Source organism: Canis aureus, chromosome 6 (assembly GCF_053574225.1).
Source record: "Canis aureus isolate CA01 chromosome 6, VMU_Caureus_v.1.0, whole genome shotgun sequence".
Taxonomy (NCBI): Eukaryota; Metazoa; Chordata; class Mammalia; order Carnivora; family Canidae; genus Canis; species Canis aureus.
This window is the reverse complement of record NC_135616.1, coordinates 8,544,147-8,556,922: the sequence shown is the minus strand read 5'-3', so window position 1 is coordinate 8,556,922 and position 12,776 is coordinate 8,544,147. Positions and strand designations below refer to the sequence as shown.

Below are 12,776 nucleotides of genomic sequence, written 5' to 3'. Positions count from 1 at the left end.
GGCAAATTGAACACCAATAAAAAATAAATTTATTTAAGAAAATGATAAAAGGGGAATTGATCAGGAATATATAATAATTCTTAGTTTATATAAGCCTAATAATATAGTATGAAAATATATATAGTAAAAGGAAAAATCATAAATTTCACAATCATAGAAGAGTGATTTAACACATTTCTTTCAGGAACAAACAGAAGGAAAAAAAAGCAGAAAAACCAAGCAGACAAAAAAAAAAATAGTATCAGTAAAAATAAAGAAGATCTAATAACATGATTAACAAACTCATTGTTCAAAATATGTTTTTTGACCACAGTAGAATAAAGCTAGAAGTCAATAAATAAAAGATAATAAAATCCACAACTATTTGTAAGTGAAGTATTACATATCAACCTATAGATAAAATGATTCACAGTGTAAATGAGAAAATATTTTGAGTTAAATGATTATGAAATTTGACAAATCAAAAAAAATTTAATGTAGAAAAGTGATGCTTAGATTAATACTAATAGCTTTAAGTGCATATATTAAAAAATAAAATGATCTAGGTAGTCATTTAAAGAAGTTAAAAAACAATAGTAATAATAAATCACAAAAAATTAAAGCAAGAAAATTGAAATATAATCATAGAATAAAGGAGAAAACAAATGCACAGTAGAAAAAAATCAACATAGTCCAAGTAAAACATTTAAAAAATCTAAATACTAAGTATCTAAATACTTAAGGAAATTGAATCTCTAATTAAAATTCTTCCCATTAAAGGAGAGAAAATGAGTGGGAAAAATCAGAGAGGGTGACTAAGCATGAGAGACTCCTAACTCTGGGAAACAAACAGGAGGTAGTGGAAAGGGAGTTGGGCGAGGGGGATGGAGTGACTGGGTGACAGGCACTGAGGGGGGGCCTTGATGGGATGAGCACTGGGTGTTATACTATATGTTGACAAATTGAACTCCAATAAAGAAAATACACACAAAAAAATTCTTCCCATTAAAAAAGTCCAGGCTCAGAAAGTCTTCCTGGTGAATTTTGTCTAAATAGCTACGAAAGAAATGGCACTATTCTTACTTACTTAAACTCTTTGTGAGAATGGAAAAAGAGTACATAACTTCCCAGTTCATTTTATGAGGTCGTCATACTCTTCGTACCTAACCATAATGAGGTCTTTACAAGAAAGAAAATTCATAGACCAACTTCTTTTATGAACATATTTGAAAAAGTCCTTTATAAAATATAAGAAGTTCTCTCAGCATGGCAGTTAGACTGTAAAAATGATCGTGCAAGCTGAAAGTGAGCTAAATACAAGATGGGCTTAATAAGCAGTGAGGAAAACTGATTTCCCCATGACCTTTATAAATTTGATTTCTCTATGACCTTTACAAATATTCAAAATAGTAAAAATCTTTTACTGTCAATTATAATTATATAGAGAAATTTAAAAAAAATAGTAGCAATATTTTTAGTACACTGTGATTGAAAACATTAAAGACACTGAGAGTGTTTTATTTCTTTCTAAAAAACTTATCAAGAGTTGAGTAGTGTTGACTTTCCTCTTGTCCTATAGTTATGATGTAGAGCAAGCATCTTTTCTATGCTTTGGTAAATTATCAAACTCCTTTCCAAGTTTGGATCTCCTTCCAACATTTTATCTTTTCCATCTACAATGCTGTAAAATCTCTCTGAGTTCCCTTAATGTGAAGGGATTTTTTTTCCTTCCAATATCACTTCCTACAGGACATACTCACCTAGTTTGTCCCAACCATCTTCTCATTTATATCAGAGAGTGTTTTCACTGAGTTCCTCTGGCAGCACAGTTAGAATCTCTCAAATGGGGGCAGTGCCAGCATCTCCATGGTTGGCTTTTTATATAAATCTGTTGACATTTGATTAGAATTTCACTTCTAATATTATCACTTTGTTTTTTTTACTGTACTTTCATATATATTGGCCAATACTCTTTGGAGTACCCACTTTTGTAAAACAACACGTGTTTCTCACTGGGAGCAAGTAGGCAACATAACCACATTCACTGCTGTCAGTATGTGAACTGAATAACAGATGTGCTGGGACCAATTACTGACAGACTGTGAAAGAAGAGACATCACTGGTCACTGATCATTACGCAGATCTGTTAGGTAGTGATTTGTGGACAAGGGCTGGTACTTGGTGTAATGGCCCACAGTTAATACACTGTGTAACTAAAATCTGAATTGTGTTGTTAGGGGACTGGAATTATTTAATGAAACCATGGTAACTGAAATTCACTGCATATTCAGTAAGGTGGACTCTACCTGCATTGGTAAAGAAATATTGGTTCTATGTTTTGATCTGGGTGCTGATACATGAATATTCATTTATTGAAATTTATTATTACATATATAATTTACACAAATTTTTCCAAAAATATGATAACCTTTAAGAAGAAATTTCCTTAAGAATCTTTATAACTCATCACATTAACAGAATAAAGAGAAAAAACATGTGATCATCCAAATAGATGCTGAACAAGCATTAGATAAAATTTAACACCTATTCATAAAAATAAAAACACAAACTAAAAGAGGAGGCAGTTAAAAAAAAATAAAATAAAAGAGGAGGCAGTTTTCTCAATCTATTAAAAACATTACAAAAAACTGTAGCAAACCTCATACTTAATAGTAAACTTCTGAAAGCTTTCCTCCTGAAAGATCTGAAAGATGCCTTCCTATCATTTATCTATTCAACATTATACTGTAGGTCCTAGCTGAGAGAAACTGCCTAACATTATTGAAAACTACTAAAGAATGCCTAATTAAATGGAAGGATGTACCATGCTCATGAATTAGAGAATGCCAATTCACCTGAAATTGATCTATACATTCACTGCAATTCCAGTCAAAATCAGGGTATGCTGTTTGGTGTGTGTGTGTGTGTGTGTGTGTGTGTGTGAATAGATAAGCTCTTTAGATATGCAAAGGAACAAGAATAGCCAGGCAATCTCAGAGAAAAAGAAAAGAAAATGGGAAGAGTGGCATTTTGGCTATCAGGATTTATTATATAAAGTTAAAAAATTATAGTAATTAAATCAGTAAGGTACTGGCATGAGAATAGACAAGCCAAAGGAATAGAACACAATCCAGAAATAGATGCATACAAACACAGTCACTTGATTTATGATAAGCAATAGGGGAAAAGGTCTTTTTTTACTAAATGGTACTGGGTCAACTGAATATTCATATAAAAAGTTAATCTTGGCTCCTATGTTATGCCATTTATAAAAAATCAGCTGCAGGTGTATTGTAGATCTAAATATAGATTTAAATCTGAAAGATCAAACAATAAAGGTTCTAGAATAAAAAACAGAATATCTTCATGAACATGTAATAGGCAAAAGTTTTTAAATAGGACACTAGAAGTGCTAACCAAAATGGAAAGGATTAATGTACTCTATTAAATCTTGGACTTTCTATTTATCACAAGGCACCATTAAGAGAGTGAAATGGCAAATCATAGACTGGAGAAGATACCTGCAATATATCTAACCAACAATGGATTTGTTTACAGACATCAAGAACTCTTATATATCAATAAGAAAATGACAATCTAAAAGACAAATGGGAAAGATATTTCACAAAAGAGGATATTCAAATGGCCAGTAAACACGAAAATGTGTTCAAGCCCATTAGGCCTCAGGGAAATGCAAAATTAAAAGCATAATTAAACAGTACTGCAGACCCAAATAAATGGCTAAAATTAGGGACTGACAAGCATTAACCTGCTAGCAAGGATGTGGAGTACCTGCAGTTTCCAAGCTGTGCTGGCAAGAATGTACTGGTGCAAAGACTTTGTAAAAATATTTGATACCAGCTCCTAAATGTAAACCCATTCAATTACCCAGAAATTTCCCTCTTCAGTATGTACCCTACAGAAATGCATACACATATCCACGAAATCACATACAAGAATGTCCCTAGTAGCACCACTGCTGAGAGGGCAAAACTGAAAGCAACCAATATTAAAATGGACAAATTGTGGCACCTTCATAAAATTGAATAAGATGCAATTCTGAGAATAAGCAAACAAGCAAACCACGATTCGAGTGAAATTCACGAATGCAATGTTAGCAAAGAGTCAAACATAAGATAATATATACTGTGTGATTTCAGTTATAAAATGATCAAAACAGGGCCACAGCAGCTAACAGTGACAGAAATCAGAAGAGGGATTGTCCTGCCAGGAGGTGATAATTGAACAGCATGAGGGGGGCTTCCACTCAGATTCTATTTCTTGACCCACCCAGTGGTTAAATTTGTGTAATCTCTTGACCTTGTCTAAAATTATTACTTAAAAAATAAGAAAAAGAAACTAGCCAGTGAATATGCACTGACTTATTAGAAAGAGAGCCATGATCTACCAGCAACTAGAGAAAAAAAGTCAATGGTAGTTCATCAAATATGATTTTATAATGGTAACAAAACCAAAAGATGAATTATTATATCAAAAATTAGTCTGTAAGGGATTATTAACAATGTTTATCTTTGTCATGCTTATCTCTTGTATTTTTTGCTTTATGAAATTTTTGCATTTTTTAAAGATTTTTTTTAAGATTTATTTATTTATTGATGATAGACAGAGAGAGAGAGAGAGCCAGAGACACAGGAGGAGGGAGAAGCAGGCTCCATGACGTGGGACTTGATCCCAGGTCTCCAGGATCACGCCCTGGGCTGCAGGCAGCGCTAAACTGCTGTACCACTGGGGCTGCCCAAATTTTTGCATTTTTATAAGGTGAGCCTTAGTTACACATTTGAAAACAAAAATAGTAAAGAGTTAAAATAAAAGCTTTCTAGCTGAACATTCCACAATACCAAAGATGTCTCCTGGGGTAGAGCTATGCGGTGACCTTGATAGTGACATACATCTATGGTACCAAATAGTTGAGTTTTAGCTGCTCTGGGTCTGGGCTCTCTAAGTGGGCAAAAGGGCAGATCACTAAAATGAGCAGGTCTCTGACACTTAATGGAAAATGTACTTTAATTAGCTTCACTCAACCTGTATTCAAAGGAGATTTTGTGCAGTTCTCTGTGGGACACTCACTGAGCAACAGTAAAAACCTGAAGGGCCACCACACAGATGCTCAACTCAATTCCAGAGAAGGGATGTGGTGCAGCACATATGGCAATGATATCTTCATGCATTGTTTTACATAACAAAAGGCAGAAAAGAGAACTACCATTTGCCGTGTCTCATGTGCAAAACTCAGTATGCTTTACCTGTAAACCTATAGATTAGTAAGACAAATTAACTTCTGTCAATTTTACTACCGGACATTTTTTTAGTTAATCATGTTTCCCTCAACAAATTTATAGAGGTACTTAAATATTTCTACCATCCAATATTACTTTTATACATTATTATGGTAAAAGGAAGAACGTTGTATCCCTAAGAAGTATCCTTGAAAATTATAGGTAGTTTTTTTATTATATATCTGCCAAGAATATCTATTGTGAGTAAAATTTAGAAAACAAAGATGTTTACGAGTAAAAATTAAAAATACGCCCAGGATATGAAAAACACAAGCTGCCATGTGCGTGTGTACATATGTACACACAATCCTTAAATATCAAAAATGTAACATCTGCCCTCATAGAAGCCTAGAACAAATTTTAGCCCATTTTCCTTTTAAAAAAAAATGCTCCTGATGAATTAAGAAGGTATTTATTCAATCTATACTCAACGGCAAGAGTAAGAATTTGGAATTTATGCTCTGATTTACAGGCAAAAAAATAAAAGAAAATATTAAATAATCATTCAATGTCATGATCACACCCTCAACTCTTCCTCTCCTGCAAAAGCTTTCATTCAAAGCAACTTCCTCTTTTTTCTCTATAAAGTAACATTCCTCTCCTTTGTTTTTGGGATTTGCCATTTGCTGGTGGTTTTATCTTAGATTGCTTGTCCCTAACTGAAATTCTTTGCTCTTCCCAAATAAACTCATTTTGCTGGTAAAATAACTGGCTGTTTTATTTTTAAGGTTGACATAACAGACCTTTCAAAAGCGATGCAGAAAAGAATAAGTATACACTGAACAAGCTAGAAGAGATTTCATCTTTCACATTATGCAAATACATTTTGCTAGTGATATCTTCTATTTTTATAAGGATGATCCTCATTACTACTTTTACTATGTGAATTACAAAATTGACTGTGTATCTGTTTTAACAGGAACATATACATAATTACTCTGCGAAGATAGTTTCAAAAGTGTCAAAATATGAATTAAAACACTGACACTTTTTAAGGGCTCCTTATATGGTTCCAAAACACATGTTGTTTACAGTAAGGAGGCTTGGTAAAATGGATTAGAACATTTGTATGGAGCAGTTTCTAAAATATCAGTAATTTATTTTATTTAAAGCAATGTTCAGATCTGATGATGTTACACAGAATTCTTCTGGTTAGGGAGAAATGTGTGGATGCACCATGAAACCAAAGAAACTTAACTGCCTTCCATTTTCTGTGGAAAAGATTCCTCCTCCCTTCGTGACTGAGATGAAATCAAGAGTTGTTCCAATCACAAGCTGAGTTTGGTCCCTGCCTGAAGTGAACAGGTTAGCTTTGCTCAGAGATATCATGGTTCTTTTTGTTCGGTGGCTGCCAACCATATTCTTTTTTCCTTAAGAAAAGTGTAATGGGTAATAATCCTATCGGAGATGAGTGCAGTGCTACAAAGTTGTGCTTATTTGTTGCACTTTTTGGTCAAGTCAGCAGAAAACCCACTGGATTTTCTTTTCCTCTGGAAGAGGAACAGGGCTCCTGCTGTCTGTTCTGGGAGATGTTAACACGCAAAACTATGATGGCAGAAGACACAGGACACTAATATAAGTTACCAATGTTTTCATCTGATAAAATAAAAATTATTGCACTTAGTAAACACAACTAAGGGGAAGCTTATTCCTTAGCTTGCTGCAATATAACCTCAAAATTATAGATGAGATTCTGTCTATATCGAACCTTAACTGGAAAGAAACAGAATTAAATGAAACCATGCAATTCTTTTTCCTACACTCCAATAATCCTTCAGCTTTCAGTTTTAAGTTTAAACAAAACTTTTCCTCCAACAACCTTCTTGCCCATCTTAATAATGAGGTACATTTCCCAGTCCCCCGCACCCCCAGCCTATAAAAAGACCATGAGACACTTCCAGTTTCCCTCCTTCATGCTCAGCAGATGGCAGAGATTCCACCACAGAGACCTCTACCTCAATAGGTTTTGGTTTATCCTATCATGAGTGAGGACCACAGAAATTGCAGTCTAGTCCTGTCACTTTAAAAATGAGAAAATCAAGGTTGGATGGAGAAGTAGTGGAACCTATCTGTCTGTAGGGTTGAGATTAGAACACAAATCTTTTCCTCTCATCAAGCTCTATTCCACTCTCACCTACAGGAATGATAAAGTCAACCCAGCAAACAAATAAGACATTCTTGACAACAAAAAGCATAGTCTGTGTTTTTCCTTTGTTTTTACCTCTGAAGAGATTATCCAAGTCAATATCTTCTTTTCCTTTGATTTTCAAACACTTTGCCTGCTGTACAAGCCTGGGCAAAGAACAGAAATAAAATCTAGATTCATTATCCTGTGAGGTAGGAATAAATCATGACAGCAGCACAAATTTAAATAGAAACCACGGAGTAAACAATAGTGAATTAGCAGGTATTTTGCTGCAGAGACTTGTTACAATTTTTCTTCAGTTGAAGATTTTAAAAACATATTTTCTTCAGAAACGCTAACTTTGAAACCTGCAACTTGAAAGTTCTCCCTCATTCTGTTACAGCAAAAAGTTTCTAAAATTCTCTGGAGAATAATCTCTTCAGATTCTGAGGAGGAGCTATCAGGGATGATAGGGGTAGTATGGTAGTAAGTGGGTAAATAGTAATTGCTACTGATGATTTTAGCTCTTATTTTAATCAGAAAATTATATACATTGTGCTTAAACAACTGTATAAAGTAATTTAGTTACACAGTTGAATGTCAGAGAATTAATTAACTTTTAAAATGCTCCCATATGCGGTAAGGACTAATTTTGTAACTCTTCCATCATACAACTTGATTAAAACTTGAGGCTCATGGAATATGTAAGTTTGTAATGAATATGGAAGTTTCTAAAATGAAACTTTTCGGTGTTGCTAATTACCTAGTAATTAATTTTAAGTAGAGACCTTAAGATACTTGATTAATTTATCCATATATGTATTTACGATTTTAATGAAAATTATAATAGCTTGTTTTGCAAATGCATTTTCCTATTGCACTTGTACAGCAGCACTCTCATTTTATCCTCTCTGACAAGTTTCTGAGTACTGTTTCAATTTCTGTTTTAGATGAGGATACCGATTCAATCACCAAAGCCTTACACAGAAACCTAAGTGACTTGTACATAATTGGAGGTAATTTTATCTGTATATTCTATAAACATATATATCATGATAAAAACAAATTCTATTTATCAGCTTTTTTCCCCTTACATTAGACACTTTTTTAACCAAAAATGCAAGAAACGGAGAAAGAATTTCTTTTGAAATCCCATGTTGGACCTTAAAAGGAAGCCCTACATGGCTACTGTGGCATAGTCTAGCTCTGGGCAGTGAAGCTATGATCTAGTGTGGATACCAGCACGCTCAGTGGAGAAAACTGCATCGAGGCTCTAGGCTGCTACTCCAGAGTTCATTTTTAAATTCTATAGATCTCAGCTTCCCAACCTGCAAAATGGAGACTGGATTTGCCTTACAGGGTTCATTCTGAACCATCAGAGAAACATTATATTATAAAATAATCTACAAGCTTTTATTCAGCATGGACATGCATAAAAATGTGAGGAATAATTTCATTAATTTGATATGCTTAATTTTCATTATACTCTGGATATATACAGATCATCATGATTTATTTACATCCTTGTAGGAAAGAATATTAACAATAGAGGGTTTAAATTGAAGCAGTGAGCATCTGGTGGAGAGAGCTGGTCAACATGGAATGCTAGAGGCACAACATGTGCACTAAATAGCATGATGCAGTCATTTCTCAAAGTAGAAGATGAAAAAAAGAACAATTTAGTCTGCTTATGTACTTTGGAAAATATTTGTTTGGGTATATTCCCCCAAAATTTACAGATTTGATGAAACTGAGTTGATTTTTAAATCATCTTAAAGCATCCCTCTACAACAGATTCTGATGAAGATCTTGATTCTATCTTAAAAATTTGAAAAATAGAAGCTGGTGTGCTTTATATAACTTCGATGGGGATTTTAAAAAGCAATTTAAAAATAAATAAATTTACTGAGTAGCTTTAAAAATATTCCAGGCACTGCCACTAACCACAGATACATTTCAGTGCAGTTTGCTTTCAAAATTATTACATCACTAGGGAGATACACCAAGTCAAACACTAATCAGTTCAGGTTCGTTAACATTTCCTGAGTGAGACAGGTACCTTCTAAGGATTCCTAGACTCTTCACTTTGTTTACCCTCTTTTCATTTTCACAAAACCACTCTAAGGCAGAGAGGTATAGTGCCCTTGATATAAGTAAAGAAACTGAGACTCAGAGATACTAAACCACTCGCCCATCTTGGGCACACAGTGAGTCAATGGGGAAGCCAGAACACAAACTCAAGTCTGCAGATTCCAAATCCAGGTTTCCCCTTACTCTGCGCGTCACTGTCCATGCTTGCTGAGCATTTCCAGAAGGCATCAAGAATGAGATGTCATAGGCACAGCAAAAGAAAGGGATGCTCCTGGCCGCTGGAGGGAGAGATGGTCTGGATCTGGGCTAGTGAGGAACTCTGTGGAGAATGCAGTCGGGTCTGGTTCGGAAAGAAGGGAGATGTGCAGGACTGATGGGCTTATAAAGCTCTAGAAAATCAGGGTGGGATAAAAGCAGAAACTGCCGTAGACTGGGCATCAGCAAAATGAGAGGGACAGTGTTTGCGGACATGAAGAAGCTAATCAACCTATTAGGCCTGCTCTGTGCAAGGAAAGGAGGGATCGAAGGTGAGGATAAAAGAATCTGCTAGAGCCAAGCTGTGGAGAGCCTTACTCACTGTTCTCAAGTGTCTGGACATCATCTTGCTGGCAGAGAAAAAAAGCGATTGAAGTGTTGCATCTTAAAAGAATCTACTGCATACAGGCAACAGAAATGTTTGGTGATGATTAGGTCAGCAATGTGCCAAAAATTAATTATTTGTTTGTATTTTAGTTAAAAAGGCAATACCATTGAAATCTCCGGGTATTATTTTTCACCAGTAACTCTGCCTGAACCTTGGCCTATACCTTTCATCATAGTTCCAGCCACTCCAAACAATCTTCAAAATCTTTTATTAATGCTATTGCTGTTGTAGCAGCAAGTGTCAGGCTAAATGTGTGTCTGTGTACCCTCAATTCACCACACAGGAAAGCATATGAATTAGGGGATTACTGCTTCTGTTGGTGAGACCTGCCCCTGTCATTTCATAGTCTCTGCTATCCCATTGGTTTTCCACTTACCTTATCCTTAGGATTTTGCTACTTCCTGTTGGAAAAGGGGGCTGCATGCTCTCTGACCCCCCTTTCTATGCTTCTGCTACATTTAATAAGGCAAGTTAGTGGCTACTGTTTTTCTGGGCTCAGGAAATGCTGGGCCCTGAGCTAGATGCCTAACATGAAGGAGGTAACATTAATCTAATATCTCAGTCACGCAGTAAGTAGAAGAGCCAACATGGAAAAATCAGAATTTGGAGTTAAGTCAGGTTAGTCTAAATGTAGCTAGACACCCTCTAGAACAGGAGTTGCAAACAGCAGCCCAAGAGTCAAATCCTGCCCCTTGCCTATTCCTGTGAATGAAATTTTAGTAGAATACAGCCATGCTCATTCATTACTTACTGTCCACAGTTGCTTTCACACAGGAGTGGTCAAGCTGAGTAGCTATAGCAGAGATCTTAAGGCTGGCAGAGCTTAAAAGTATTTACTATGTGGCCCTTTCGAGAAACAGTTTGCTGACTCTTGTTCTAGCAGTAAAGGAAAAGGTTCCTAAACCCAAAAATATACATATGATATGTGATAGTTTTATATTACTACCTTTTCTCAAAACTGCCTTAATAACTGTAGTTAGTTATTACTTAGAATAGGGCTTCACAGGCAAATATCGAACTCTACTTTTTATTTTTTAGACAAATTGCCCAGGTCCAATCAATATTTCTTTGAGCTTTTCCCACATACGGGTATTACATTCAGCCAAAATGGTATCTGCCACCAAGAGGCTCATAATCTACCAGAGGATACAGATGTGTGCAGTGCCAACTTTCACACAAAGTAGATTGAGAAAACGGCTACACAAATGATGAGAAACTGCTTTGTGGGAGGGGATTTTCTGCTTAAAAGATCAGAAAGAAAGCTTTCAGGGAGAAAGGAGTCTGTGTAGGCCTCAAAGCAGAGGGAGAAGGCAGAGGGAGAAGCAGGCTTCCTGCAGGAAGCCTGATGTGGGACTCAATCCCAAGACCCTGGGATCAGGCCTGAGTCAAAGGCAGAGACACTCAACCACTGAGCCACCCAGGCATCCCCTATGTATGCAATCTTTCTTCTGTGTGTGTATGTGTGTGTACACTTGTTTATATGTGTGTTTGTATATGTGAATTTATAGTAAAGCAAAATAAATAAAAAACCTGTAAGACTCTAGAAATCTAAGGGCAAATTCATATAGTATGTTTAGTTTATAAATAAAATATAATTCAGCTTTTAAAAATACTGCATTATAAACCATCAACAAATGACACACATATGAAAATGTTAATTGTACCATTATTTAAAGAGGAAAAATACTGTAGACGATGTCAATAGGGGAGTTAACTGAATAAATTAAGGTATGTCCACAATATGAAATATGATACAGTTATTTAGAGTTATTTAAAACAATGCATTGGGGGCACCTGGGTGGCTCAGTCAGTTAAGCATCTGCCTCCAGCTCAGATCATGATCTCAGGGTCCTGGGTTTGAGATCTGTGTCAGGATCCCTGCTCAGTGGGAAGCCTGCTTCCTCCTCTCCCTCTGCTACTCCTCCTGCTGTGCTCTTTCTCTTTCTCTCTCTTGCTCTCTCTCCCTCTCTGTCAAATAAATGAATAAAATCTTTTAAAAGATTAAATAAAAAAAACAATGCACTGGATCCATTTGTATTAATATGAAAAATTACCCATGATATAATGCTAAATAAATAAAAGATATTTTTAAGCTAGTATCTTTTATTGTCAGACTTTCTTTAAGCCAACAAACAATGGTTTTATATGGCAGTCCATAAGAGATTAGGCAAATTTGTTTTTTCTTTGTGGGTAGACTTAGTTACTTAAGTCTTTACAACTTTTTCATGTAAAAATAAAAGTCCAAGACCAGATTATTTTTCTTGGGCCATAAATGCTGACTTATTTACAGGTGTCTTGCTCAGAGTACATTTTATTAAAACTTCAGTGTTTAATGTTAGGGTCCTTGAAAACTTCACTCACATGTTAATCTGTCAGGAATGTGGCCTCTTTCCCCTACATTCAACATGATTATATCCTAACCTATCCAGAGTAATACAAGCTAACCTTGAAAGAAACATTAACACAAAATTACTGTAATATTTTTTAAAAGACTGAATGTATATCTGAATATCCATATGTGTACATAAATACAGAAAAAGTATAAAAGAGAACATGATCACACAAGTAACCTCAAGACACACCTCAGAGCTGAAGAGTAGGCAGTGATAAATTACATTTTAAAAATTTCTTTATTACCTGA

The 12,776-nt window shown here is 35.3% G+C and overlaps 1 protein-coding gene across 14 annotated transcripts in view; it reads right to left on the bottom strand.

Annotated features, from left to right (window-relative positions):
• The window catches only part of L3MBTL4 (L3MBTL histone methyl-lysine binding protein 4), a 498,239-nt gene that overhangs the window by 103,233 nt on the left and 382,230 nt on the right, over nucleotides 1-12,776 (bottom strand). For 13 of the 14 annotated variants that reach the window (XM_077900038.1, XM_077900045.1, XM_077900039.1 and 10 more), the window contains one exon: nucleotides 7,498-7,568. The exons of the other annotated variant lie outside the window; for it this stretch is intronic. In XM_077900038.1, coding sequence (XP_077756164.1) covers nucleotides 7,498-7,568 — 71 coding nt within the window. The remainder of the gene's footprint in view (nucleotides 1-7,497; nucleotides 7,569-12,776) is intronic. 14 annotated transcript variants of the gene reach the window in all.